The 26,757-nt window shown below is 30.9% G+C and overlaps 1 protein-coding gene across 1 annotated transcript; it reads right to left on the minus strand.

The window, feature by feature from the left end:
• Positions 1–1,269: 1,269 nt before the first annotated feature.
• LOC120345029 (growth factor receptor-bound protein 14-like) lies at positions 1,270–24,777 on the minus strand. Its single transcript, XM_039414404.2, has 17 exons — positions 24,579–24,777; positions 24,024–24,119; positions 23,513–23,627; positions 23,124–23,244; positions 16,032–16,085; positions 15,002–15,167; positions 14,370–14,491; positions 11,463–11,549; positions 10,583–10,717; positions 10,083–10,187; positions 7,829–7,915; positions 6,904–6,987; positions 5,524–5,686; positions 5,320–5,370; positions 4,978–5,065; positions 4,670–4,763; positions 1,270–3,684 (listed from the first exon to the last, which is right to left on the minus strand). The coding sequence occupies exons 1-17, from the start codon at positions 24,646–24,648 to the stop codon at positions 3,538–3,540; spliced, it is 1,785 nt and encodes a 594-aa protein (XP_039270338.2). The 5' UTR covers positions 24,649–24,777; the 3' UTR covers positions 1,270–3,537.
• Positions 24,778–26,757: the final 1,980 nt, after the last annotated feature.

Below are 26,757 nucleotides of genomic sequence, written 5' to 3' on the forward strand. Positions count from 1 at the left end.
ACTATGTAATTATTACTTAATTAGGTATGCTGTGTAGGGCAGACGGGTTAAAACAATGGTCTTTAAGCATTGTTCATAGTACACATTATTTCAGATCGAAAAAAAAAGATATATATATCACATAATATGAAACTAATGTTTGGTATCCATATGCTGTAACTGATTAAGATACATTGTACAGTAACGCTAGTAATCTCGGTGTTCAATTAGAAAACTCATAAGCCGGGATGTCCAATTTGAATTAAAAGTTAATATCGCGAGCTTCGAATATCGTTATTCGTGTTTAAAAGAATATCGAATATCACCCACACATTCTAGCGCCGCCGTCCTACGTTCAAATTAAAAGCATTTTACAAATATTTAATTTAGTGGCTAATCAAGGCCCACCGATAACCGTTGAGGATGTTTTTTTACTTCCCTATTTTATAATATTTTACAATTGCTATCTTATATTTTGACTCAGTCTAGGGCTAGGCGGTCAAGTCAATATATCTATAAAGAAATCGTGTAGTTAAGCAGAATTAAAATTAATACCTGTGTAGTGGGATAATTGTGTCGGAATTTAGTTTATCGATGTCGACGGACTAAATGACACTCGTACTTGACGACAAACAGTCAGAATTTATACCTGTGCCAAAAGTCCATGTGCCGTTAATAAGGAAGGACCCCAATTCTACTGTATGATTTAAAACTGGGCTCCTAGTTGCTTTTTGTTATGTGCTGTGTTGATATATTTCTTCATAAAAACTATGTAATATTAAAAATGTCAATATAAAAATTTGACAGCGAAAATAGCCAAATTAGTTGAGCTAGTTTAGATGATAAATAGCTAAAAACATGTGAATCCTATTCTCTCGCGGGGGTGGGGACATGTATGGCTCATAGCTCACGATCTCTCCAGATAAAAATAAATTAAAAAGTAGTATTGCAACTTATCTTTTAAAACATTTTGGACCATATCAAAAAGGTAAATATATCGGCAATATCGGCCTTAATCTAATCGATACCGATACATGGCCGATACATCGGTACATCTCTAATAGTGAGCGGTTCCATCATTTTTTTTCCTATTCTCCGAGATGAAAACAGATATATAAAATCCTACTCTTCACTCTGGCAAACTAATTATGTTTAGCATAATCCCACAACATAGATCCGCCTCACTGCAACTATTAAGTCTGTGGGTCGTCATATGCATAACTAGCATTTTCCAGGTGGAAAACAGCATTTGCCTATAACTCAAGTACTTTTGACAGACAAATAAACATATTTCCATCATAAATTTTTATAAATGGTCAGTTCGCCACATAATAAAGCAACAGATGATAAGGCGAAGAAGTACAAATAAATAAAGAAATATATTAAATCTGTACAGCAGAGTGCGTTGGGGTCACCACACGTTAATGTCACAAGATAAAGCAAAATAACACTGAAAGAAGGCTAATAAAAAGGCCACAATATCATTTGAAGTTAAAATTACGTCTTTTATCCCATCACTGGTTATTGTTGGTATTTAAATCTAATCACAGCGTTTGCCATCGCAATTGATAGCAGATTGTTGTTTATTGACTATCTGGGGGAATTCATGTTCTTGAGTTTTCTTCTTTCCAAGCATTAACAGTTCAATTGCTATTTATATTTAGTTGATCATTAAGTTTATGTCGAGCAAAAGCATTTTGTACGTGCCATAAAAGGTGTTGTAAATACAGCTCGGATATGCAAAATTGTTCATATCTACTGGTATTTGTGAAAGTATCCATGGCAGGAAATATTCCAATAAATCCAAATATGGTACAACCAAATGAAATGTAAGAATCATTTACATTTTTCTGAAGAGTTTCTTCATGAGTTATTGCATTCAGTTATCAATTTCTGATTAAAATAGACCTAGAGCAGTAGTTTTCAATTTTTTTTGGGGTAGCGGAGACCGATAAAATATTCCAGAGACTCAGAAGCACCCTATAGTTGAATTGTCTTATGAAAAAAAAATACCATTGGAATAAATTTAAATACTCAAAATTTATCTAAAGCCAAAATTGGAAAACAAAATGATCCGGAACTCCGGATGCAAACCACTGGCCTGAGGCTACATATTTCCACCAATTCCAATTTACAGACAATAAACTGAAGTCAAGAAAAGGGACCTCCTGAAGTATGTGCACCAAGATGGCACACAACCTGCGACATCTTGGTGCGCATACTTCAGGAGTACCAAGAAAAGCCCTTATACATTCATTTAACATTCCTGAGTTGTACTTACAGTTTTGAGTTGATAACAAATTTACACTGATTTGAGAAAAAAAATCTTAAAACTAAATTATTCTTCAAACACTACATATATTCACAAATTTGGATTCACCTAAAAAGCAATAACTATAAAACAATAGGTAGTTTATTTGATATATGTGCATTGTGCACTACAAAGCCCACATTAGGCTTACTGGCATTGAACTTTTAAAAAAAGGATGAAAAGCTTAGAAAACAATCTGTATGGAGTCAAAACACCTTCAATGTGGAATGTTCTGAATACTCATTCGAGGATCGCATTTATCTGAAGCATCAATCGAAACATCCTAGTGGGATAGCATTTTCAAATTTATCTCGAGGATAGATAAGACAGCTTAATAGCAAAGTAAACCATGGCTTCTAGTCCATGCCAGGTATGGAAACAATCAGTCATTTGTTCTACACAGTACAAATTTAAACTTTGTGCGCTATTGGTTCTATTAATTTGAAAACAATACAGATGTTACCAAACAACATATTGAAAATCATCCCACAAGCTGATTTTATTTTATTACTGATTTGGCAGTGTTTTTTTTTTGTTCCGGGAGACAAAATAAAAGACATAGGACACACAAATACATGCTGAATAACGCAAAAAGTATTAGGTAATGCAGTATTTTCCAAGTTTCAAAAGTCACATTTCTCAGACGAGTATAATAAAATCTCAATTAAAATTCATCGAGTATATGTTGGAATTTCACATCCACATAAATATCTCAGGCCGTGAAATTGAATTGATTACTTTTAGTTAGTTTTACATGAATAATTAAAAATTATGCCTAAATAACCTTAAATTTCGGTTGAAACATGTTTTTTGATTTCATTTCAGTAACTATATCAACATTGGTTATACAAATTAGCATCACACACTTAATCTCAGATTTCAAAGCCAAATTAGTTGAGTGACTTCTACACCCATATATGGTAAAAAAAATTATTACAACTCTGTACCAAAACACAGCAAATGGATATGTAAGGCTTATCTAAATCCTTATTAGTTAGTATTAGGAACCTTGCTTTTCCGCCGATCATGGACAAACTAAAGTCAATGTAAAAATCAACATTTCAAAGAAACAATAAAAGTAATAATGAAAGCACCAATTGGCAGATTAAAGAAAGAAAATAGGCTAAAAAATTGGGTGGGGCTGTCGTGCGCAGGCATATGGTGGATACTCTTCACATCATAAACTAAAATTTCATTTTTGGTAAAGAAGTTAAAAAAAAGAGTGAAAAAATGTTCTGAGATTTTCACTATGAATAACTTGATATTGCTTCATGCTGTAACTGACATGGTAAAGTACCTCTGTTCAGTCTATGAAAATCAATGAGTTGAATAAGATCTGCAAACCTTGTTTCACCATTATCGAGTGAAAAGCACCACTGTCCGTCCACTTCAATCTAAAAATAATAGAAAGATTAAGAAACTGCAATATATTTAACAATTTTTTTATATAACGTAACAAAGATTTCAATACCGAAGAAAAATTTTGTGTACCAGAGCTGGAGTATGCAACCTTTAATACATGAAGGCCAGATACAAGTACCTTTTTTAACATAGGCTTTCTAGTAGTTGCACGCACAAAAATTTTGGTTATTGATCCTATGACATGCGTTGTTCACTTCGCACAAGCTAGCTTCGAGCATTGTAATGTCATGTGCATAAATTGAACTTTGCACTGCGAAGGGATTGGAATCACTCGCACGTTCCAGATTAAACTAAAGTAAAAACTCAGACCTCCTGGAGTATGCGCACCAAGATGGCGCACAACCTGAACTAAGGTTGTGTACCAGGTAAGGGTTCAGGTTCTGCAACATCATGGTGCGCATACTTCAGGAGTACCAAAAACTCGTTTCCAAATTGGCACTTATTGGCGAGCCGCACAATTTTTTCTTGCACACCCGTAGGTTGCACACCCCTTTACTAGAGTATCAACCAACCAGCTTCATCAAGCTTTGAACTACGACTCAGGTTTGATAATTTTTTTTTCAATAAATTATTAGTAACCCAGGAATGAATGATGGTGAAGATGAAAATATAAAAGACGGGAGCATATTTACACATAAAACACATTGAAAAACCTATTCTATCAATATAATAAGTGAATATACAAGAAAAAAATCTAATTTGAAAAAAATCCAGAAATTAGTAAAATCAAAAAATAAATGATCACAATTCCCATTTTCTCACCAATATTGATATCTAAACTGAAGACCTATGAACAAGATAGAAAATCTACTCAAAGACTTTTTCATGAAAAAGATAATTTCAATGATATATTACTTATAGGAATGTGGGCTTGTGATTCCACATTTGACAAACTTACATGAAACTGCAATTAAATGTTGTATAATAAATTAATACAGACAAATTGAATTGTCTTACCTGGCTAACAGCGATGTGCTTTATTTTCTGGTTATGGCACAACGTTATAACAAAACCTCCAGGTATACGATGACTGTCCCGAACTAAGTATGACCTGAAACAAATTATTGAATATTAGATTTGAATCAAGATGAGTTTGTTAAAGAATTATTAAAACATATCGGCATTGACTAATATTAGAACAGTGAAAAATGATGAAAAATTTTAACAAGTGTCACATAGGGATGTCCATATCCAACAGTGTGTATACAACACTTCAGACTGAATTTTTGTTCGAGTTTGATGAAGACACAAAAAAGCTTTCTCACCCTTCTATGAGTCCTTGTCTATGAAGAACTTCTGCAGCATCTTCTCTTGATATTTTGCCATAAAACCATGGTTGTGTCTGATGTATTGCTGAAAGGAGTAAATATCAATATTATACAATGAAAAATGATGAAATATTATGGATGGAATCATGTGAACCAGGGGTGTGCAACATTTTTCGTTGACAACTTCGGACATCTAGTCTGGCAACACAAAAAATTTAATTTTTGCAGAGTAGCAAAATACCCAATATCTTGAGTTCACCCATAGTCTGAGCTACAGCTTACAATAAACGATAAATAAAATAAAAAAACAAGGTTGAATACAAACAATGCAGCACTTACATCGGGCAATCCAAGCCATCTGCTGAGTAGGTGCGGAACTTCCATTCATATCTGAGAATTAATGTTTAAATTTAGTTTTGCTTTTACGATAACTGAATTATTTCACATGTCATATCGGTAAACTCCTATCACACTATTTTCACTCTTAATTGCAAGACATTTTTCTATCCCTATTATAGATGTGAAACCTGTTAAAATTGCTACCTGCATGACATGATCCAACATGAGCATGTGATCTTATTATCTTTCTTCTCCATGATGTTTGTTGTTCCAGTTCCATCATTGCGAGTTCACTTGGATCACTGATGACTCTTCCCTGATTTCCACTGAAATCCATTGCGACCAGGTTATTTTCAGATGAACTTAACTGAAAATGGAAAAATTGCATATGAAAGAAATCAGTTATAAGTTGGGTTGCGTAAGACTAATTCCCTATCCTTCCTCTGTGCCTTTATTTTATGTTAGTGGTTCGTATGTATATACCAAAGTCAGACTTCCTCATACAAACGGTTACAATAAGTAAATCCAATAGAAATCACCTTAAGCTAATACAAGATAGTGAGGCATGTAAACTGTGGAAGTTTACCTGCTTTTGGATACAAACAAACCATATATCGTATCTTCAAGTAAGATACCCTGGAACATTTTTGGACATATCGTTTTCGATATGACATATGTTACTGTTGGGAAAAAAAATCTAAAACGTTTCAACCAATCAGGCAATCACTTCCTAATTTTCAGCAACTTAAGATTGAAGATGCTCTCAATGAGAATTGGTTTTAATTTGTTTCATATTTTCTAGGTTCCCTTAGTCTCAAATATCCCAACAATAACATATCAGGTCCACTCTATTGTTTTATTGTTTTGCACCAAATTTCGCCGATTATAAAATTGCGCCACCAAGTGATTTTTATTTGATCGAGTTTGAACAGTCAATGAACACTGTATGTTTGAGTTATAATAGTCTACTGGAAACAAGCTTCATTTAAATGTGTATTGCAACTTGTATAATTACAAACTGCAAAGTTGAGCACTTATTCGAAGTTGAATTGGTAAGAATAGAACAAGAATTCATCACATATTTTCTGTAATAGGAGAAATTTATTCAATGACAAATTACATTATGACTGTTGGAAAGTTGCTCTAGTCATTCACAGCTGTGAGATATTTAAGTAAACTGTCAAAATCGTGATCATCAAAAGTCATTTCCCAATTTATTTGTTTAGGTTTTCCACCATCAACTTGGAATCGTTAAATATTAATCTCAGCTTATTCAAATTCAACTGTCAATAATTCTTTCCAATAATTTTATCAAAAACAAAAAATACTTGGAAAATCAAAATCTTAAACAAAATAAAATCCAGGCGTTGTCCAGATATTGACGAAACTACTTATGAGCTAAAACCTAGGATAAGCAATAAAGCAGATTAAGGTTCATTACATATGTTCCATCAAGCGCTCTCAATCACAACTATTTTGCAATAGCAGTTCACGATCCAGACAGCATGGCTGGAGATACATTCAAAAAAATGAGACAAACTATTGGTGCTTTACGTTGAAATTCAATGGCTTTGATATACTTACTGGAGCTGAAGACCTCAGTCTTGAAAATACTGTCGCACCTCTCCGCCTGGCGTTGACGTAACATTCATGAAATCTGTTTCCGTTCTGTTTTGCAAACATAAGAGATTAATTAATAATTAGTTAATTTCTATTTTAAATTAATTAATATTTATGTGAAGGATGCACAACTGGTATTACTTTATTCGAAAACAAAATTAAGATATAAGTTGGTAAAACGGGTCAAGAAATATTTGATGAATTAAATTTAGGCCAAGGATAAAGCTGGAATATATTCTGTAATTTTAAGGCCTATAATTGAGTATATTTTTGGGATACCATCTTGCTGTTATTATTGTGTTGTTAGAATTCTCATTGAATATTATTCAAGCCCAATCAAGATTGAGAAAAAAAACTACAGGAAGGGATGGCATACAATATTAAATGAAAGAAACTTTTTGGTACTGAAATAGCTATCTACAGAATAGCAAAAGGCGTTGATATTGAGAATAAACAGTAACATGAAAGTAACAGTTCTGGATTATATTTTTTTTAAATGAAATGAAACAAGAGACATTTCAAGATGATTATCAATTTTGTCAGATAGCCGACGACGGTTCAAAAGATTATTGTTAAAGAGAAAAGTTTGATTTTGACAAGCTCTTGTTCAATGAATGGTTTACGCCATTGATAACTGTACTGTCATGTTGATATATTTGTGTATTGCTCATGTTAATTTTGGCAAAAACAAGACATTTCACAGAACTAAAATACTTTATTCAGCTTAAAAGTTATAAACATGAAGTTTTCGGTGAAACAAACGCTTTAATCACAAATAACAGGATGATGATAAGTCGCGATATTTATCCAATAAACATTCTTACAAAAGACTTACCGTAAGCCTTTCTTTGTGAATGACAAATAGATATTATGAAATAAAGATACGAACCATTATGAGTCTGATTGCATTTATCCATGCTCTTTGCTCAAGCTGACTGTCAGCGCTCAACCATTTCATATCCGGTGAACCTTTACTCTGTGAAATTATTTATATTTTAAGCGGAATAATTACGAAGGTGTGCAAATACAAAAATTCCGACTTTGTGAATGTAAAATTTTATCGGCCAGAACAACATTAACCATTTTATATCTGGTGAATCTTTACTAAGCAAAAGTATTTATGAGCGGAATAAAGGCAAGGGTGTGTGAATATACAAAATTCGGACCTCCTGAGGTATGTGCACCAAGATGGCGCACAACCTGAACTCAGGTTGTGTACCAGGTTAGGGTTCAGGTTGGTGCGCATACTTCAGGAGTACCAAAATTCTGACTATAAGAAAGTAAAATGCTAATCGGTTGGAACAACATTGATCATTCCATATCCGGCGAATAGGCGGAATAATAACAATGGTGTGCAAATATATAAAATTCCGATTTTTCACATTTCAAAATGCTAATCGGTCGTAGCACATTTCTTCGAACCCTCCGGCCAGTCCATTCACCGTCGCAATTATTCTAAAATTACATGCGAACGTGACAATGAATTGCATTCCATTTATTGCGAAATTTCTCGTTGCAAAAGTACGTACTATCACTAATCGAGAAATTCAAAATTGCATAAAATTTGAAAACGTACAGATAATATGCAATCATTTTTTGCAATGTAAATTGGAAATATTGGAGTTAGCCGAAGAAATGAAAAATTTTCTGACTGTCAGCGCTCAACCATTTCATATCTGGTGAACCTTTACTCTGTGAAATTATTTAAATTTTTAAGCGGAATAATTACAAAGGTGTGCGAATACAAAAAATTCTGACTCCATGAATGTAGAATGTTTATCAGTGAATCTTTACTAAGAAAAAGTATTTATATTTATGAGCGGAATAATGACAAAGGTGTGAGAATATACAAAATTGTGACTATAAGAAAGTAAAATGCGAACCAGTTGGAACAACATTAATCATTCTATATCCGATGAATAAGCGGAATATTAACAATGGTGTGCAAATAGACGAAATCCCGATTTTTCACAATTCAAAATGCTAATCGGACGTAGCACATTTCGCCGAACCCTCCGGCCACTTCATTCGCAGTCGCAATTATTCTAAAATTACATGCGAACGTGACAATGAATTGCATTGTCGTTGCAAAAGTACATACTATCACATATCGAGAAATTCAAAATTGCATGAAATTTGAAAATGTACAGATAATATGCAATCATTTTTTGCAATGTAAAGTGAAAATATTGAAGTCAGCTGAAAAAATGAAAAATTTTCAGCAACCGAATTCAAACAAGTTGTACTTATACAAACCATAACCTAAAACTTATACAGAGATTTGGAGGTTTCACTAATCTATTGAAACACGAGGTAATTATGAAACTTGTTGATTGTTTCAAATGCAAAGTTCACAGAAAACACACAAATAAGTAAAAAATAAGTTGAAACAAACATTTAAATCCACACAATATGAAAATAATTTCAAGTACAAAATCAAAACAACGTCATTCCAACACGATACTGCTATATTTGGACTCAAAATTCCTGCAATCCTGATGGATTACCAATAAGTTCTTGTCGAAAGTTTTTAATGTGATACTCAGAATTATCTCTGCGGGATTAAAGTGTTTTTCTGTTTGTGTTTGTGCTCAAAATATTACATAAACTTTATCAATGCGACATTATTCATTTGTGTTTACAATTTGTGTTTGACAATTTATTTATATCACATATTATGTATGCCAAACCACACTTGAAAAATGTCATGTTTGCATGAAAAGCTCCAACAGCACATAGATTGATGGATATTTTGTCAGCTATTGAACGTTGAATGCTCTTTTTTGTTAGCACAATTTGAACAAAAATGTATGTCTTTAAATAAATTATTTTCTGTCAAAAGTGAATTAATAATTGACAGTGCCTATATCATATTTATGTGCTCAATTAACAGGGTAAGGGTGACATTGTATATATATGAAAAAAAACTCAAATTTTTTATTTTCAGACGAATCAACTTTCAATTCTTCCAGAGCCTTTTCCCAACAAACAACACGAGTGAGATTGATAGTTTCAAGAGTAACTAAATTATTTTAAAAGTTATTAACATCCCCTGAGTATGAAATAAACATAAACATATCCTTTTATAGGACATATATGAGAAAGAGTTATTATGAATTAATACATGAATGAATTTATCTTACTTTTATACAAAAACAATATGATGTTGAATCAAATTTCTTATTCGGAGCCGAAACCCAGACATTAGATGAAAGAACGTCGGCGAAACATTGCAAGTGACGAGGTTCCTGTAACAAGAACATGAAAAGTTGAACGAGATAAGTGAGACAGAGTTAGTGTGTAAAATATAAATAATTTAGTTAACAAAAATCACACAAATACAATGTGTATCTGAGACTGCGAAAAATATTTCAAATATACAAGGATATTTCAATATCCTGATATTTTCATAATTCTAGATTTGAAATGTTATAGAATATCCTGATTGAGTATATTAATGCAAAATCACGATAAATGCATGACCCTACTTTATAAAAGTTAACACATTTGCAACTTTTCCCACTAGAAAAATAAATTTTGTTTATTTTAGTTTTGAAATTACACATTTCTAAAGCTATGTATCAGGTTTTCTAAATCACCATACTAACAATATTAATACTTTTAAAAAATTATGAAAAGTTACCTTGCTTTCTCCTTTGCTGCTACAATATAGACCAGAATTTCTGAGAACACAAAATGTTTTTTTCCAAAACCTCGCACCACAATCTCGAACATGTAGCCAACCACAAAATTCAGGTGCTGTTTTCGTTAGAATATACTGAAAAATAAATATAAATATCTTTAAAATCAATTTAGAGTGGTATTGGGTTTTTAACTGAACATGGAAGAATGAAGAACAGTTTGTCATGCTTGTATAAATAACATGTTTTGCAATTGTGACATCACAACCAGTCCAGGTTTTTATTTGCAATTTATTTGAGGCCCACAATATGACATTGGCAGTAGTGAGAAGCAAAATTAATTTTCATAAAGATTTGAAATTAGTCTATATACTCTTTATATTAGATGGAATGGATTTGAATAATTTACTTCTGGTAGTCTGGTAACGAATAAAAACCAATTCAAAAAAAATTTAGCGAGACTGCAATTTCAAATCCAAAATTGAAAGAAATAAAAGGTCATTCTTGCAATATGTGACAATAACATGGCCTTACGTAAAATATATTTGCTATTCTATATTACTATCGGAAAATTTTATCGCATTTGGGATATTTTATAACGCTGCTTGGGCCTATACCAGAACCCAGAATAATATTGCATATGTGCAGATTCATTATACATTTGTATAAATGAAACTTATCGAAAAATGTCATTCAAAGATTAAAACATGATACAATCAAATTAAAGACAAAAACCCACAAGATTCTACGAAATTTCAAAATACTAGAAACAATGAGGTCAGATTAGTCATCAATAGTTACAAAAATCTTTACGCAATAAAGCATTGAAAAATCCATGTTAATACCATTATAATTACAGGTTATTATATTAATGAAGCGTACCTGCATTTTATAACGTTTCGCTTCTGTACTTTCCATTATTAAAGTAGGTTGTGACGACATTGTTAACATTCCTGGCGGAAGACATGACTGAAACGAAGATAAAAAAACATTGAGAATAAATTGGACAAATATTGTGTAATTATATTTGAAAAATATGAATATAAAGAAAATAGAAATACTGAGAATGTATTAGATATACTGAGAACATTAGCAAATATTCAAATTCGCTGGCTTGAATATTATGAATGCAACCTAAAATTAATATATTTTCGATTATATTCCATACTGAGCGATGTTTGTCACTAGGCACATAGTAGCTAACGTGAATTTAATAATGTGTTTGAATTTGGAAATATAGAAAAGACAAAGTATGATTTATTTGGTTCTGTAATTTTAAAGCTTCCAGAAATGAAATAAAAGCATTTCTGGTTATACAGTTTAACTTTGTAGGCTATTGCTCGAATCGATAGGGAAATATTTCAAAGAGAAATTACTTCTAAAATAAAACAAGCTCCAATAAATTCAAACCAAGAAAAATGTTTGGGTTAAATTTCAACCACAGTTTGTGTCATGTCTGTCCTATTCAAGTGAACATGCAAAATAAAAAAGGAGAAAAAGAGAAGAAGGTAATAGAGCGAAAAAATCTACAATATATTAACAATCTAAAAAAATCCGCAATAGGTAAATGTGAGGTGTGTGATGCGAGTTCTATAGGATTAAGGTAGTGGCTCCCAAATTTTGAGTGTGTAATAAAATATCAATATATTTCCTAAAAAATTGCTTATTCGCCTTCGTTCACAACTTGATATGAAATGGTCAAATCTGTTGAATTTAGCTTTGAAAGTGAAGTACGACTTGCTATATTGCTACAGTTATTATTTCTATGCATAAAAACAAGCTTTTGTTTGCATTGATAAAAATGCATTATATAAAAATTATTTGTTCAATTTAATGTTAGCTAAAGGAATTTTTCTTTCTAATTCTAATGCAGCGTGAGTTGCACTGAAGACTCTGGATTAAAGAAATGTAAAGTCAGATGTTATTTCAGTTCAAAACTGAGAAATATCAGTGCAAAAAACATTTAACATATTTTTTATAATCGATATCCTTTTTGACTTTGCTGGTTTCTGGTGGAAAAAAATCCTTCTTAAACATTCCTCGAAAAACAAAATTATGCGTTTCTAATTTGTTTCATATTAGCAATTTCTTTAAATCAGAAATGCGAAAGTACCTGAAATTCCGACAGAGATTATATTTAAATCACAGTAAGTAATTCTGTGAATAACGGATATGAAAATCAATTTTCTCAAAATTTGGTTATTACGAAATAAAATCATTTAAAAATGTATTTACTGCATATTCAAATACCACTAATATTATTATGCGATGTAAAATTAACATAAGATCACAATACGATTTATTGGTATATGAAATTTTTTAATCCATAACGTTATGATTCAAATTCATTCCAACTGTCCAAAATCCTATAAAATTTGGTTTCCCACAAGCCACAAGTTTCAGTAAGCTCATTAAAAGTTTCCAGTAAATACAAACATACCTTCTGTTGAGCGTAACCACATTTTCGAATTACGGTACATGATTGATATTATTTAAAGGAATTTGTCACAGATCAAGATTTTTCTTAAACAACATAAACACATTGGTAAGAATGAAAGATAACAAATATGAAACAAACTTGGCGAAGTATAAATTATCCAAAATGTAAAAAATTTAAAGTTATAGCAACACAAAATCATAATTTATTTTAGTTTCACTTTGCATTGCCTGAAGACATTTTGATTATAATTATGGCCATAAATTTTATTATTTGATAGATAAATTTTATGACCAAATGGTATGAAATAAAACAATCATACAAAATGTTTTATACAAGAATAGACTACCATAACTTAGTTTATTTACAAGATGTCTCGTATATTCACTGCGAATAAGATCCCAGACAAGCAACCATGTGATGACATATAGGAGGATGCAATCTTGGAACTCCTGTATATTCTAATCATGTTATTTTGAAATAAATTTCTGTAATATTTCACATGATATACAATGCTATAAATTAGCATTGCTCAATTTTACTCAAAAGAGAGGCCAATTCAATACACAAAGAGGTAATTTTAGGTTATGGATAAAGCATCGTTTTCATATATTTTTTCAATCTGAATTCTTAGGAAATTTGACCATGTGGGCGGCTCTACATGTACAAAAATAGAAATGACCACATTCCACGCAAATGACATGTATCGGATATATTCCAGGTCAAAGCCGGAAAGACTTGGAAGATATCACAAAGTGGATTAGATAAAAATGCTTGTTAAATAGCCTCTATCAAGAAAGGTCCAAGTCAAAATTTTGTATTGAGAATATCTTTTACACATAGCTACGAACTCTGATCTGATAACGATATTCTAGTATCACTTTCTGCAATTTGTCAAGATTTCAAAATGTACCAGTACATATATTTCACTTGATAAATTATGATATAGTGTTAAACTTGAAGAATTTTGAACGATATATTGAGAGGAAAAAACATTTTTGGTATACATATATCTAAAAATATCAGATAAAATATAAATAAAAATATTTTACAAAATATTGACAAGTTATGGTGGCATAACAAATTATTAAAATGCCACTGGAGGCATCAATAAAAATTTGTTGTTAGAATGAAAGTATGAAATATTTGCAAATTTTCACACAAACAGTGGATAACTTGAAAAAATATATAAGTATGATACTTAAGTGATCACTTCTATAAATTTTTCCAACATTTAACGAGTTCATATTGATCTTGTATAAAAATTCTTTCCTCAAGCACAGTCAAAAAATGAGTAAAAAAGATTGAATATGGCCATTGACAGAAACAATATGGGATAGATGAATTCTCACCTCTGGATTTTGCAAAATTTCAAATTTCGTTGGCGAAATGTTGAGACACAATTTGTTAATTGATTCCGATGACCAGGTATCTTTAATATCGACCAATACTTCGTGATCTTCAATAATTCGTTCTGTAATTCAATAAAATTATGAAAATTTCGAATTGGGAATGTATTTAATTTGGCAACAAACAAGCGCAAAATTCTGAAATTAAATATACTATTTATTATACACTACAACAAAAATAGGGTTTCATGACATTAAATTAATATAGCGAATGGTAAGCTATATTCGCTCTGCAATCCAATAAAACATATTTTAAGTTATGAAAACTTTGAATTGGGAATGTATTTGTTTTGGCAACAGGCAAAAAAAAAAAAAGAGCGCAAAATTTTGAAATTAAATATACTATTTATTATACACAACAACAAAATTAGGGTTTTGAATTAATATATCAGGTGGTAAGCATGTTCATAGTAGGAAGTAAATGACAGTTTACTGATAAATTAATATTTTTCAATATTGAACCTACGTTTATCACATATTCAAGTTAATTGACTCTGGGTGCTTATATGAAAATTTTACAAATTTATTAATATGAATTTTATGCTGTAAACGTAAAAGGTTAATATGTCTTTTACCTATTAAAAACTCGCTGTCTTGTAATACAATTGACCATGTTGTTAGATCCGTCTGTCGTTGTAATTTTAATAAAAGCATATGAAGAAGAAGACTACATGTTGCATCGTATGGAAGTTCAACATCTTGAAACATGTTTGAATCTGACACCCAAACTGACCATATTTTCTGAAAAATACATAAAAATGTAAATTTCATATGATTAAGAAACAAGCGAGCACTATTTCAAATATATCGGTCTGGAGATAATACAGCGATGCTGGTAAACAGTAAGGCCTGAGCCTGGTAAAACCTCCACAGCAACAGTTTCAAGTCAGAAATTCCATGTGAAATGTATGTTTATTCTTAATGATAAGTTAATTGTTCTTTAAATATTAGCATTACATAATCTAATTGATGAAATATAATTTCAAAAAATTTTCATTCCGATGACAAATTGAATTGGTTACATAACCAGAATTACTGCAAATTGTTACCTTGCATAAACATATCCCCCAATTATTATATAATTTAGAATAAACGTGATATTGGGAAGCTAAAATTGTTCAACTGCAATGCGTATCAATTTTGGGTGCATAACTACGATAGATAGGGAATTGCGAAAACATGTTTTTTACCTGAAAAATGAGATAATGATGATCATGAAAAATAATATTTACAAAATGTAAATCAGCTGTTGTTTGCTAAACATATACCAATACTTATACACGTCTGGTAGACTAAATAGAAAATACGCTAATATGTTGAATTATTTTTTACTAACAATTTTTGTTCTCACGAAAATATGCCATTTCTAAATCAAAAAATGTGGATATACATAAATATAATTTTGTTTTTTGAATTTGTGCCAGAGGCGCAACAATTTGGTTAAAAATTAAAATTTCATTCAAATATTAGTAAAAAAAGGTCATGGACTCATGTTGGATAATTTGATATAGAAAAAAATTGCGATTATATGAATATTTAGAAATAAACACCATTGATAAATATAAGTACAAAAATTCAGAGAATAAAAAACAAAAATTCATTTACCTGATTATGAACACCGTTACTTTTGTTGTGAGCTGATCTTTCAACCAAGGGCGACTGTAGACAAAAACAACATATGAAATTGACATTAAGAGAACCTTAGGAGAAAGGTAATATGATACTTAGGTTATTATCGAAGCAAAACAAATATATACAACATTTTGATGACATTAAATACCAAACTACAGTAGCTGTATAAAATATGTGAATAAAATTAAAAAAAAGTCATATGATCAGAATTAATATTTGACGAGATATTTACCAAAAATGCTATAAAACAACTTCATGGCTATTGAGTCAGTATGGGAATCAAAATGGCAATCTTCCGTTAAAATGATTCATAAATAATTGAAGGTAACTCAATGTGACTCAAGACTATACACTGAGTAAAGTTATGTATTTTCTATATATGGCTCCTGAAGTATGCGCACCAAGATGTCGCATAACCTGAACCCTAACCTGGTACACACCCTGAGTTCAGGATGTGCGCCATCTTGGTGCGCATACTTCAGGTCCTTTTATATTTTATTGTTGTGGTTATCTTTTGTATCGCTATTTATGTACCTAGATAAATACAACTTGAGTAAAATTTTCCTCTTAAACATTCTATCTCGTGAATTAATGCAGCCATAAATCAAAAGATAAATCACAGCTTAGTTGAAAAGGTGACAAGTTTATTCAACAAAACTCAAACAAGTTAGCGTTGGTCATGTGTATAGTGAAATGGAACGTGATATCATTGTTTTGTTACGAGCAATACAGGTGAAACAAAAATTGCCCTTGGCATGCTTTTAGATCGATACAAAGCACATAGCGGTATTTATTTTGATCGTGGTTGACGTCATAAGATTTACGGCAATGTTTTTATACAAAATCTAATAAAAAAAAATTACCATTGTTCCCAAAGGAAAAACAGATAAGAATGTATTTTTAAGTTATGATAAGTAACGCTTTGAATACGCATACAGCTTGAAACACCCACATTAATATGACCTTCTATTCTTGCAGCATGAAATAAAATATTACATTTGTTAAATTTCACAAATTTTCTTCAAGATTATATCGAAAATTTCGGCAATTATGGACATCGAGTACAGACCTGATATAAGTTAGATTCAACAATCTATACAGACAAACATTCCCTGATAGAAATAATTAAAATTCCAAGCATTACTTACTGTAAATATGAACGAGGTGGTAGTAGCATATTCAAGCATTTTGAATAACAAACTTCAATTGACCACTCTTATGTGATACAGAATCTAAAATCTAATAAGTCACGTCTTCTAGCATATACTTTCTGTACCAGGAACCGAAAACTTAACTCAAGAAACCTGCTCACTGAAGCAGCTGGACTAATGGCATATTTTCGAAGATTCTTTCTTAAAACATGTCGCAACTCACTTTAATAGTGGCTTATTAGTGATCGGAATGCTTTTATTGTCAATTGAAGACAAGTGTAGTTTTCATTGATTCGAGGTTAACCAAAAGTCAACTACTATCATGACAAAATGATTTGAGTGATCGAGGTATAATTTTCTATCTCAATAGAGTCATTAATTATAGCAAGTGGTTTTCCGTTTCGAAGGAAACATCTAAGAACTACTTACAGAACTAGAGAAATATTTTAATCTGCAATATCGGACATATTTTAATTTTAATCCTTTTTAGCAAAAGAATTTAAATCAATCCACTGGAAAATGTGGCAGTTTGAAAAAAAAATTTTCTGTAATAATTTTTTCCTTTGAAAAATGTCTTGTCATACATACTACACTACGCTAACCAAGAAGTGAATGAAACGCACATCAGAAAAACTCATGATGAAGATTCAATAGATTGATTATAATTTTATGAATTAACTTTGTTTTATATAAGCAACACACATGAGTAAATAGGACAGGATATGATTGAATGACAGGAATAATTTATTATAGTATTGTATGAGTGTGTTTATTTAGTAACTAATACCGGTATATTCCAAAATACTACATTTAATGGCTGCGTTTTTAGTGGAAAACATTCATAAAAAGATGTTTCTTTTGACGAACAGGTATGAACTAAAAATAATTCTTGGAAATAGATCTTGTTGGTATTTTGTCACGCCCCCAAGACGAATTTAAAAAAGGCAATTCATACCTTCTAGTTATAAAATATTTGTAACCTATTATCGTCAAAAGTAAAAATTTAAAATTCTTACAGATGTATACTATAATAAATAATCTGATAAATCAGATAACATACCCATGCATTAGTATTTACAATTAGTCATGAGAAATCGTGGTACAGCAAATGTACAATGAATGACTAACAAACCATTTCTCATGTGAAAAAGCGTGGGTACAATCACTCATAGTAAACAATGGAAGAGATAAGAATTTGATATGAAATATTTACAGAGTTCTAGTACAACAATGGTTATATAACATCAGGTAGGGAGTTGCGATATACATGCGAATTGTTACGGATATTTCTTTTGTTAAAATATTATAAAATGCGGGGAGTTTTACAAAAGTGTAATAGGCCTATACCCTATTCAAATATGCATTTCAAAGTCCAGTTAAATATATTTCTGATCGCAAAAGTTGACTAAAAGTGACAAATATTATTGTAATATAAGTTATGAGTAATAACATTTTATTTGTACAAACGTATTATTTTGAAAAATCCCTACAAAATTTGTTGTCATATTGGCATGTACAAAACTAGATTGAAAATTATTTTGACCGTCAAAATCCAGCAGGTTCATAATAGGTCATCTTATTCCACTAAGAGTAGAAATTAAAGTTGGCTTGACCAGAATCATGACTTCGTAATGAATGATTTATGACAGTGATAAAGGAGAATATTTTTTTTACAAATAAATGCAAGTCCTAAATTTCTTTGATGCTATCTTATATCACCTGGAAATCCAAATATTAAATTACACATATTTTTAATCAGCAGGAGAGATTCCAGTCTAACATAAATAATTCAGTTTGATCATATTTGCTAATGCCAACAGGATACACAGATGATTCATTAATACATCCTGAATAGCACTTAGAGTGGAAGTTAACAAGGGCACTACATAACTATAATAAACAAGTATGTCAACAACTTGGAATGGTCTCTTGACTAGTCTAAGTATGAAATGGGGTGATGTAATCATTGGTAATGTGGTATGCCCTGTGGTACTGATAATTTAAAAAATGTGACTTTTTTTTAATTTGTTGGTGCATTCTATATGAACTATTTTCACACGATGGGTCTGAACAAGGCTCTGTGTAAGCAGAGACGCATAGAGATGAGCTACGAAACTTCGGAAATTTGGACGCCCTCAATTTACGTGGTTATGTACCGGGTATGTTATTTGGCTCAGAATTTAAGACCATCTGCATAATAAGTGAACATTGTAAGAATTTGTAACAGAGACTGGATGAAAGTGTTGGGTTGGATTTGAGTATAACTTCACTTGAACCCAAATTGTGATGTCGAAATTATTATACTAGTAAATTGTTGTCAGCATCAATGATTCTATACATATGTTGTATGACTAAAATTTTGACGTTAATACGGAAAGCATTCACTATGTCAAAAAGGACAACATTGGAAATTGTGTACATATAATAAACTACATTACATCACATATATTCAGATATTGCATAAGGTTCACACAACATTGGAGACTGTGTACATATAATAAACAACATGACATCCCATGTATTTAGATATTACGTAAGGTTTACACACGTGAAAGTATTTGACAGCTCAAAACTTGAAGCAGGAAGCATTCAATGCAATATTTACTGTAGATTTGGTACTGTAAACGTTACTATGACCCCGATGTGAGTTAAAAGTCGCACCAAAAACAAATAAATTTTGCAAGATCAAAATACTAACAGAGCCTAAACAACTATTCATAATGTAAAAGTTAAAACTGATTTTCCACAAATTTAGTTTGGTTAATTGTTTCATTGCTAATAATGTTACATTTAAAACTATCCCATATTCAAATAAAAAAAATTTATTGTCAAAATTTAATTTTCCAAACTTCGATTTCCGTTTTGACTAATTGGAACAAATTTCAAAATCAGATTAAAATGTTAAATTCAATTATATGATGTTCTTCCAAGCTGAAAAGAAACTTTGTCGACTATCCGCTTAGAAAGCCAAAGCAAGAATAATCAAAATAATTCATGACTGGTCCTGATCTGAATGCCATTAAATTAGGATTGACAAATTGAATTATACTGTCAAACTTAAGGAAAGAAAGCGAAAACAAAACCCAGGTACTTTTCTCATTTATACAACCCCAACAAGTTCACAAAAATCAGGACGCTGGACGATAAATCGAAACTTGTCTAGTTCCCCTGAGGATTTGAATCATACTATTGATCTAAAGTTCTAAACGAAAACAATCTTATGATGGTAAATAATAAAATTACATTATGAAATTTATACCGATCCATAGGTTTGCTTTAAGTTTGCATTTAAGACATATTAAGTACTAAGACTGCTTCTTATGAGTCCCAAAAACCAGAAACCGCAAAAACTTGTGGACCAGTATAACACATTTATAAGCTTATATAAGGTAATTGTATATAATTTCAATCTGCAACTTTGGGGCATTCACATTAGGTTTTTTCTTGGTTGCCAGATAATCTCAGACAAAACACAAAATACATTTGGTATTAATTATGATCACATAAAAAGTTGTATGCTAATAAATTACATTCTGTAAAACATGGTTTGAAATATGTTACATTAAGACCCGGCACAATGCTATTATGTCACATGTTGAGGTGATATGATACGTCTTAAAAGTTAACAAACCGACGTTTTGTTACATCCAATTAGTTCCGCCTGTTACAATAACTCTACTGTAATATTGTCCGCTATCCTCAATAGATTTTTAGGATTTTACTCGACGAAAGACGTCATTTGACGTAATTGCTCACTCTTGAAAGCGTAATGTAAACAAAGGGGTCATGAAGTATAACCTGGCCCTCGGAACGCCTCCAAATCTTTTTACATTTTGCTTTACCACATGTCAATGTTTATGATTTATTAAACATGGCCCAAATATAAGTCTGATTTTTGAGTGCTACTATAAAAATTTAAAAAGAATGCCATTGTTTTATTTTTTTTGTGTAAAAGTATTCAACCCTGACCCAAAAAGCAAAGGTAAAATCCTATTAATAAAAAGTGGAAATAAAATATTTTGCAAGGTGTATTTAATCACTACCAAAAGCATTTCTCATTACCGTAATTCTATTTTCGCTTGGTATCACATTGCGTACAAACAGAAAAACTGTTTTATCTTAAATACGTGAGCATTGTAGAGTTTAGTGGTTTGTTCTCGAAAATTGCTCGATGACTCATATTGAGCTTAACTGGATTATATTGGGCAAATATTTAAATTTCGCAACAGATAACCACCATTTGTATTATATTGCTAAAGCCTTCTAAAAAGGCCAAACATACAAATCTATAATCTCGGAAACGAACCAAAAATTCTTACGCCTACGTCGGTCAAATTTATGAATAAATATTTGGAAAAGCCTATATTTGGAGAAGCCATTAAAATTTTTCAAAGGTATATCAGGAATCGATTGAAACCATCTTTTAATGAAATTCTTGATTCTGAATGATAACAATTTTGCTATTTGAAATTAAGCTTTATTATATTGAAAGTGTATAGAATAATTGCGATCTACGATGATCAAAATTCAAAAGTTATCATACCTATTTTAGAATTTATGTAGATCTATATCTAAGCCAAATAAATGATCATCAAGATATCACGACTTTTCATAAAGTTTTAATGGATTATAAAAACCAAACAATCCTACAATATTAAGCTATAATAAAATGAAAGGGCTGTTAGCCTCTTACAAATAAGAATTTACTTATGAATACCATTGAAAATGGATATTAGGATTTAGGAATAATGAATATTAGCAAATTTAAACCATCCATAACAATGATTACACATTGGATTCCATATATGCTATCATATACAATTATCAGTCGATTTACTCAGTAAATTGACCAAAAAGTGGAATATGACTCAATAAACCATTAATAACGCAATGAATCCTAAAATAAAAAAATTACCAAGAGTACGAGACACTTCAAACTCGAAGTACCACAATTCATGGTTTTCTAAGAAGGTTTATATTGAATAAGTGTAGCAATGTAAATTAGGGTAATTTGAGGTAACAGTGAAACCGCACTCAAGATTACAACACTAAATGACAGGTAACTTGTAATTTAATGTGGTCGTTATTCAAATAACACACATTGCTTGATACAAATTATGTCAAAGCGTGATTGCATTTCTTATTATAATAAAATTGTTCCCAACCATACCATGTTATTAAAAATGACAACACTATAGATTTTCTATAAGCTGTAACATTTTCAAGTGTGATTCTCAAAGAGTTCTTTCGCTTTCAGATTTGGTGAAAACGCTTATGATTTAATTACTTTCAAGAAACATTGACTAAATCAAGTGCACTGGTTTTAGATATTCAAAATTAAGGAAAAATGGCTTCCAAATTGTTCCAATACATGAATTCAAACAAATTCAAGGTTTCAAATTCATTTTTCTCAGTCAATAACAAGGAATTATGAATGAAAACCATTTTTGATTACTTTTAAAATCAGAAACAAATTTGCAATTGGAATTAATTAAGGCGCAAAGATAACTGGACATAAATGAAACATATTTTAGACCCACAGGCAAATAAGAAAAAGGGAGTTATCCCCCAATAATCTTGTGACAGGGATGGTGTCGAGTGCAAAGAAAAAATCTGTAAACCATGAATTATCGATAATAACTTCTTACACATCAGTGACCGCTCATACAGAACCTTGTTATGAGTCGATTGCATGAAAATGATTCGCATAAAAATGAACATTATGCTTACCGTACTTTAACTAGTATGATGAAGTGTAAAAAAATATTCCAACCCTTTCATTAAATACTACTTACTTAGATATCTTTTCAAAATCGAAAGAAAAGGTAACTTTGTTATCAGTGATAAAGGAGACAACATCAAACATTTCTATACAACTACCGTACATAAAAACAGAAACATAAGATTAACCTACTTTTCTATGTTTGAAGGATGAATTATGATCTGATTGTGGAATGGATGATGATAGCTGCACTGGGATAACTGGAGAGGATGGACGTTGATTGGATAAATCAGAATGCGACCCGAATAACTTCCTGGAATGGAAATAGAAACAATTGTCAGGTCAACAAGGTAACACATAGCCTATTGAAGACTACAACCGTATAAAGGGCACAGATAAAATCTCAAGACTTGGCCTATATCATGATTTTAATGCCCTGCAGATGCATTTCTCAAAAATCCAAATTAATTAAAAAATAATTCAAATTTCTAATTTAGTAAAATATTCAAATATGGATATTCATGTTGTAATACAGGTTTGTTGAGTTACAGAAAATATAAAATAATATTTATTAAAATTACTTTCTACTTAAAATTGCCATTGGTAGAGACTTGAAAAAACTTTTCCCATTTGTTACTTTTCCATGTCCGTTGCAATGATTTGACATTCCATTGTCCAGGCTTGTGGTCGATTCATCTAGGAAAATAACCCCATTTAAAAAAAAATCAGCTTCAGATCTAAGATAGAGGTCGAGTAGTAATTTGATAGCAAGAATTAACAAAATTTTATTTATAATATATGAAAACCATCATTTAATTTGTATTTTACAAGATAAAATTATATATATATATTCATGGATCTGCAGAAAATAATTACATACCCCAATATATCTATTGGATAGTGCATTACGTGTTACAGGAAATTCCATAAATTGAATAGCGAAGCGCATACCAAAGGAAATATAACATGTTCAGCTCGATGGATTTGAACGTTTTAATATGAAATATCGAAAAATAAAATTGAATATTAATATCTCATAATAGAATAATCCATTATTATACATGACTGATTATATTAAACAGTTAACTCTACCTGATGTTCCGCTGTTGTTAAAAATTTCTGACTGTCTGTCTGATTCTTCATCATCATATCTCATGCTTATTAAACTTTCCAGATCAACATCATCATCTAAGAAAAAAAATCAAAAAATATACTTCGGAATATATGATGTGGTCAATTTAAAACATTGCTGGATTGCCAACAAAATATTCTTGGGGTCGATATATCGATTGGTATATTTGACTTAACATTTCAGAATTATTTATCCAAAAACCAAAATCTTGTTCTGAATACGGCTACCACTTTAAATAGGAATACTGAAGTTAGATATATTACGATGAAAGATAAATATATTATGTCCAAATATAGTATTGCCCTTCAAATAAGAGAAACATCTTTTCAAAACAAAAATTGCAATATAGCTTATCATTTGAAAATTGATTCAAACAACTCAGCAATGAGCTATAACTCAGTGATTAATAATAATTAAATGATTTAATTTATAACAAGGTATAAAATAAAAGGTACTTCTTGAATTAAATAAAAAAAAAGATTTTCAGTATGTTTTACATATATTCAAAATAGTACCTGCAGCTCTATTTCCTGGAGCTGTGGCAAGAGGACTTCTAACCACTGCTTTCGTGTTGAGACAGTTCATCACAAATATAGAATTTATGTCACAAAACTGGAGCAAATGAGAATATATATAAATGTATATTGTGAACCTGCCGATACTTTAAAAGGCTTCTATATTTGAATAAGTATTTTCTATATCTAGTATAATGGTACCTGTTCAAGAAAATAGAAGAAATATAACAATGAGTTTTATTTCTGAAGCACATTGTTTTGTTAAGCAAAAATAGTACATTCTTCATTCCAAACTGAAAGCTAACTGTTCAGACCCAGAAATACAGCTACTATAATTGACCTGATCAGTATCTATGCCAGATTCAAAATGAAGTGTACCGGGATTAAAAATCTAATAAAATATCCCTGGCCTCAACCTCAAATGGGTGTAGCGAAGGCGTGTGCTTCATAAATTATTCCAACCAATAGCATGCAACCGATGCAATATTGCAGCACCATTGCCTCCCCAAATACGTATAACAAGTGTCTTTCTCGTACAAAAGTATATTTACTTGGCAGGTACTGCTATCTATATCCTACAATGAGGCTGATAATTTAAAATAGAAATCCAACGGAAACGAATGTTTGCTTTGCTAGTTTGCACATATCATGGGATTATTACTGCTATTAGTCATATGAATGACAAATTGTGGAAATAGAAAGTTTATACATGATCAAAGTGGTAACATTTGCAAATAGAAAAATTAACATCTTAAAATATTGAACGAATATTGTTGCCATCTTAGATTTGGTTGATATACCAAGCAAACGTAGTGCATAAGTACGGGGAATCTTTAAAAAAAATCAGTGAGAAGTCGTTATGAACATGATTACAAAACTGTTATCATTTCTGGTGGATCTTACATAAAATGACCAGAACATTCATTGAGATATATAATGCAAAATTAAGAAGCGCCCCAAATTTCATCCAAATAGCTAACGCATACCAGTTCTTCCCTTTTGAAGATATTTTTACAGCAGCAAATATTTAAAGGAGATTAAAAAGCCCTTCAAAATCGAGCAAGATAAGGACTTGTTGTACTTATATCCGGATGAATGCGGGCCTATCAAACGTGGGGAAGTAAACCAATGCAATGATTATTAAATTCAACAACATTTTACAAGTTTGTCATTGCAATTAAATATTTGAACATTTTGTGGTACTATATCAACACCAACTTATCGGGCGAATACAATGCGGTATTATAATATTGTATGCCTTTAAAACAATATAAATTTACAACTGAGCCCAAGTCAATATAGCAGAATAAAGAATTGTGCAGTGCGTACTCAATAATAAACAGTGTTCTTTTAAGGGGGAATGAAAGAAAGTATTGTTCATTATAAGACATGACGCTGATATGAGTTGAAAAACTATAAACCTTGAAATTAAATCATAACAAGTTTATAAAATTTACAGAAGCTCAAAAAAATTTGATTGAAAAGTATTCCATGCGATTGCCAGCAATATTTATATATTTATGGCTCTACATCATAGTAAAATTTGATTCACTTGAAATTTTCTAAATAGAAGCATGTCACAAATCCAGAGGAAAAATTGTACAATATAAAAACTTCATAGATATAAAACTATTTACATATTGCTAGTCAAAACTCTAAAAAGCCATGAAAAACTAAGCCATAAATGAAAAAAATCTATAAAAACGATGATAGGAATTGCAAACTTCCTATTAATGAAAAAATATTGCATTTAAACGCTTATGTTTTATATAAAAAAACTAATACAGATAAAAAAGTCTTATAACAAAGTCATTAAATGATCAGTAAACAAGAAGTCAAGTAGTTGAGCAAACAATCCTCATGTAGAAAAAATTTCTGCAATTTCAAGAGCTCATATCATAAAAGACACATACGTAAATGGAAAATTACAACAAAATTTCCTATGCGTGAGAAATTATAATTTCAAAAGTGTATTTATTTACTAATGAGATTATAAAATTATCCTAGACTCCATTGAAATATTGGATTGTGATTAAAGATAAAAGTTTTCTGCTGAAGATGAAATAATATTTGTCTATGGACACTTGGTATGCCTTGTTTTATCTGAGCAAAGACTTAAATTCCCTAAATTAAAGTCTGCTTTAAGCTAAAAAAAAAATGCTTACAAAAGTTTATCCAA

The sequence above is a fragment of the Styela clava genome, chromosome 5, assembly GCF_964204865.1.
Source record: "Styela clava chromosome 5, kaStyClav1.hap1.2, whole genome shotgun sequence".
NCBI lineage: Eukaryota > Metazoa > Chordata > Ascidiacea > Stolidobranchia > Styelidae > Styela > Styela clava.

Excerpts from the sequence above, each read along its gene's own strand:
- LOC120345029 (XM_039414404.2), bottom strand. The coding sequence starts at position 24,648 with ATGAACTGTCTCAACACGAAAGCAGTGGTTAGAAGTCCTCTTGCCACA. Across the intron at positions 5,687-6,903 it reads GACTGAGGTCTTCAGCTCCA|TTAAGTTCATCTGAAAATAA; the intron begins GTAAGTATATCA and ends TTCCATTTTCAG. Across the intron at positions 5,371-5,523 it reads TGTTGGATCATGTCATGCAG|ATATGAATGGAAGTTCCGCA; the intron begins GTAGCAATTTTA and ends ATTAATTCTCAG.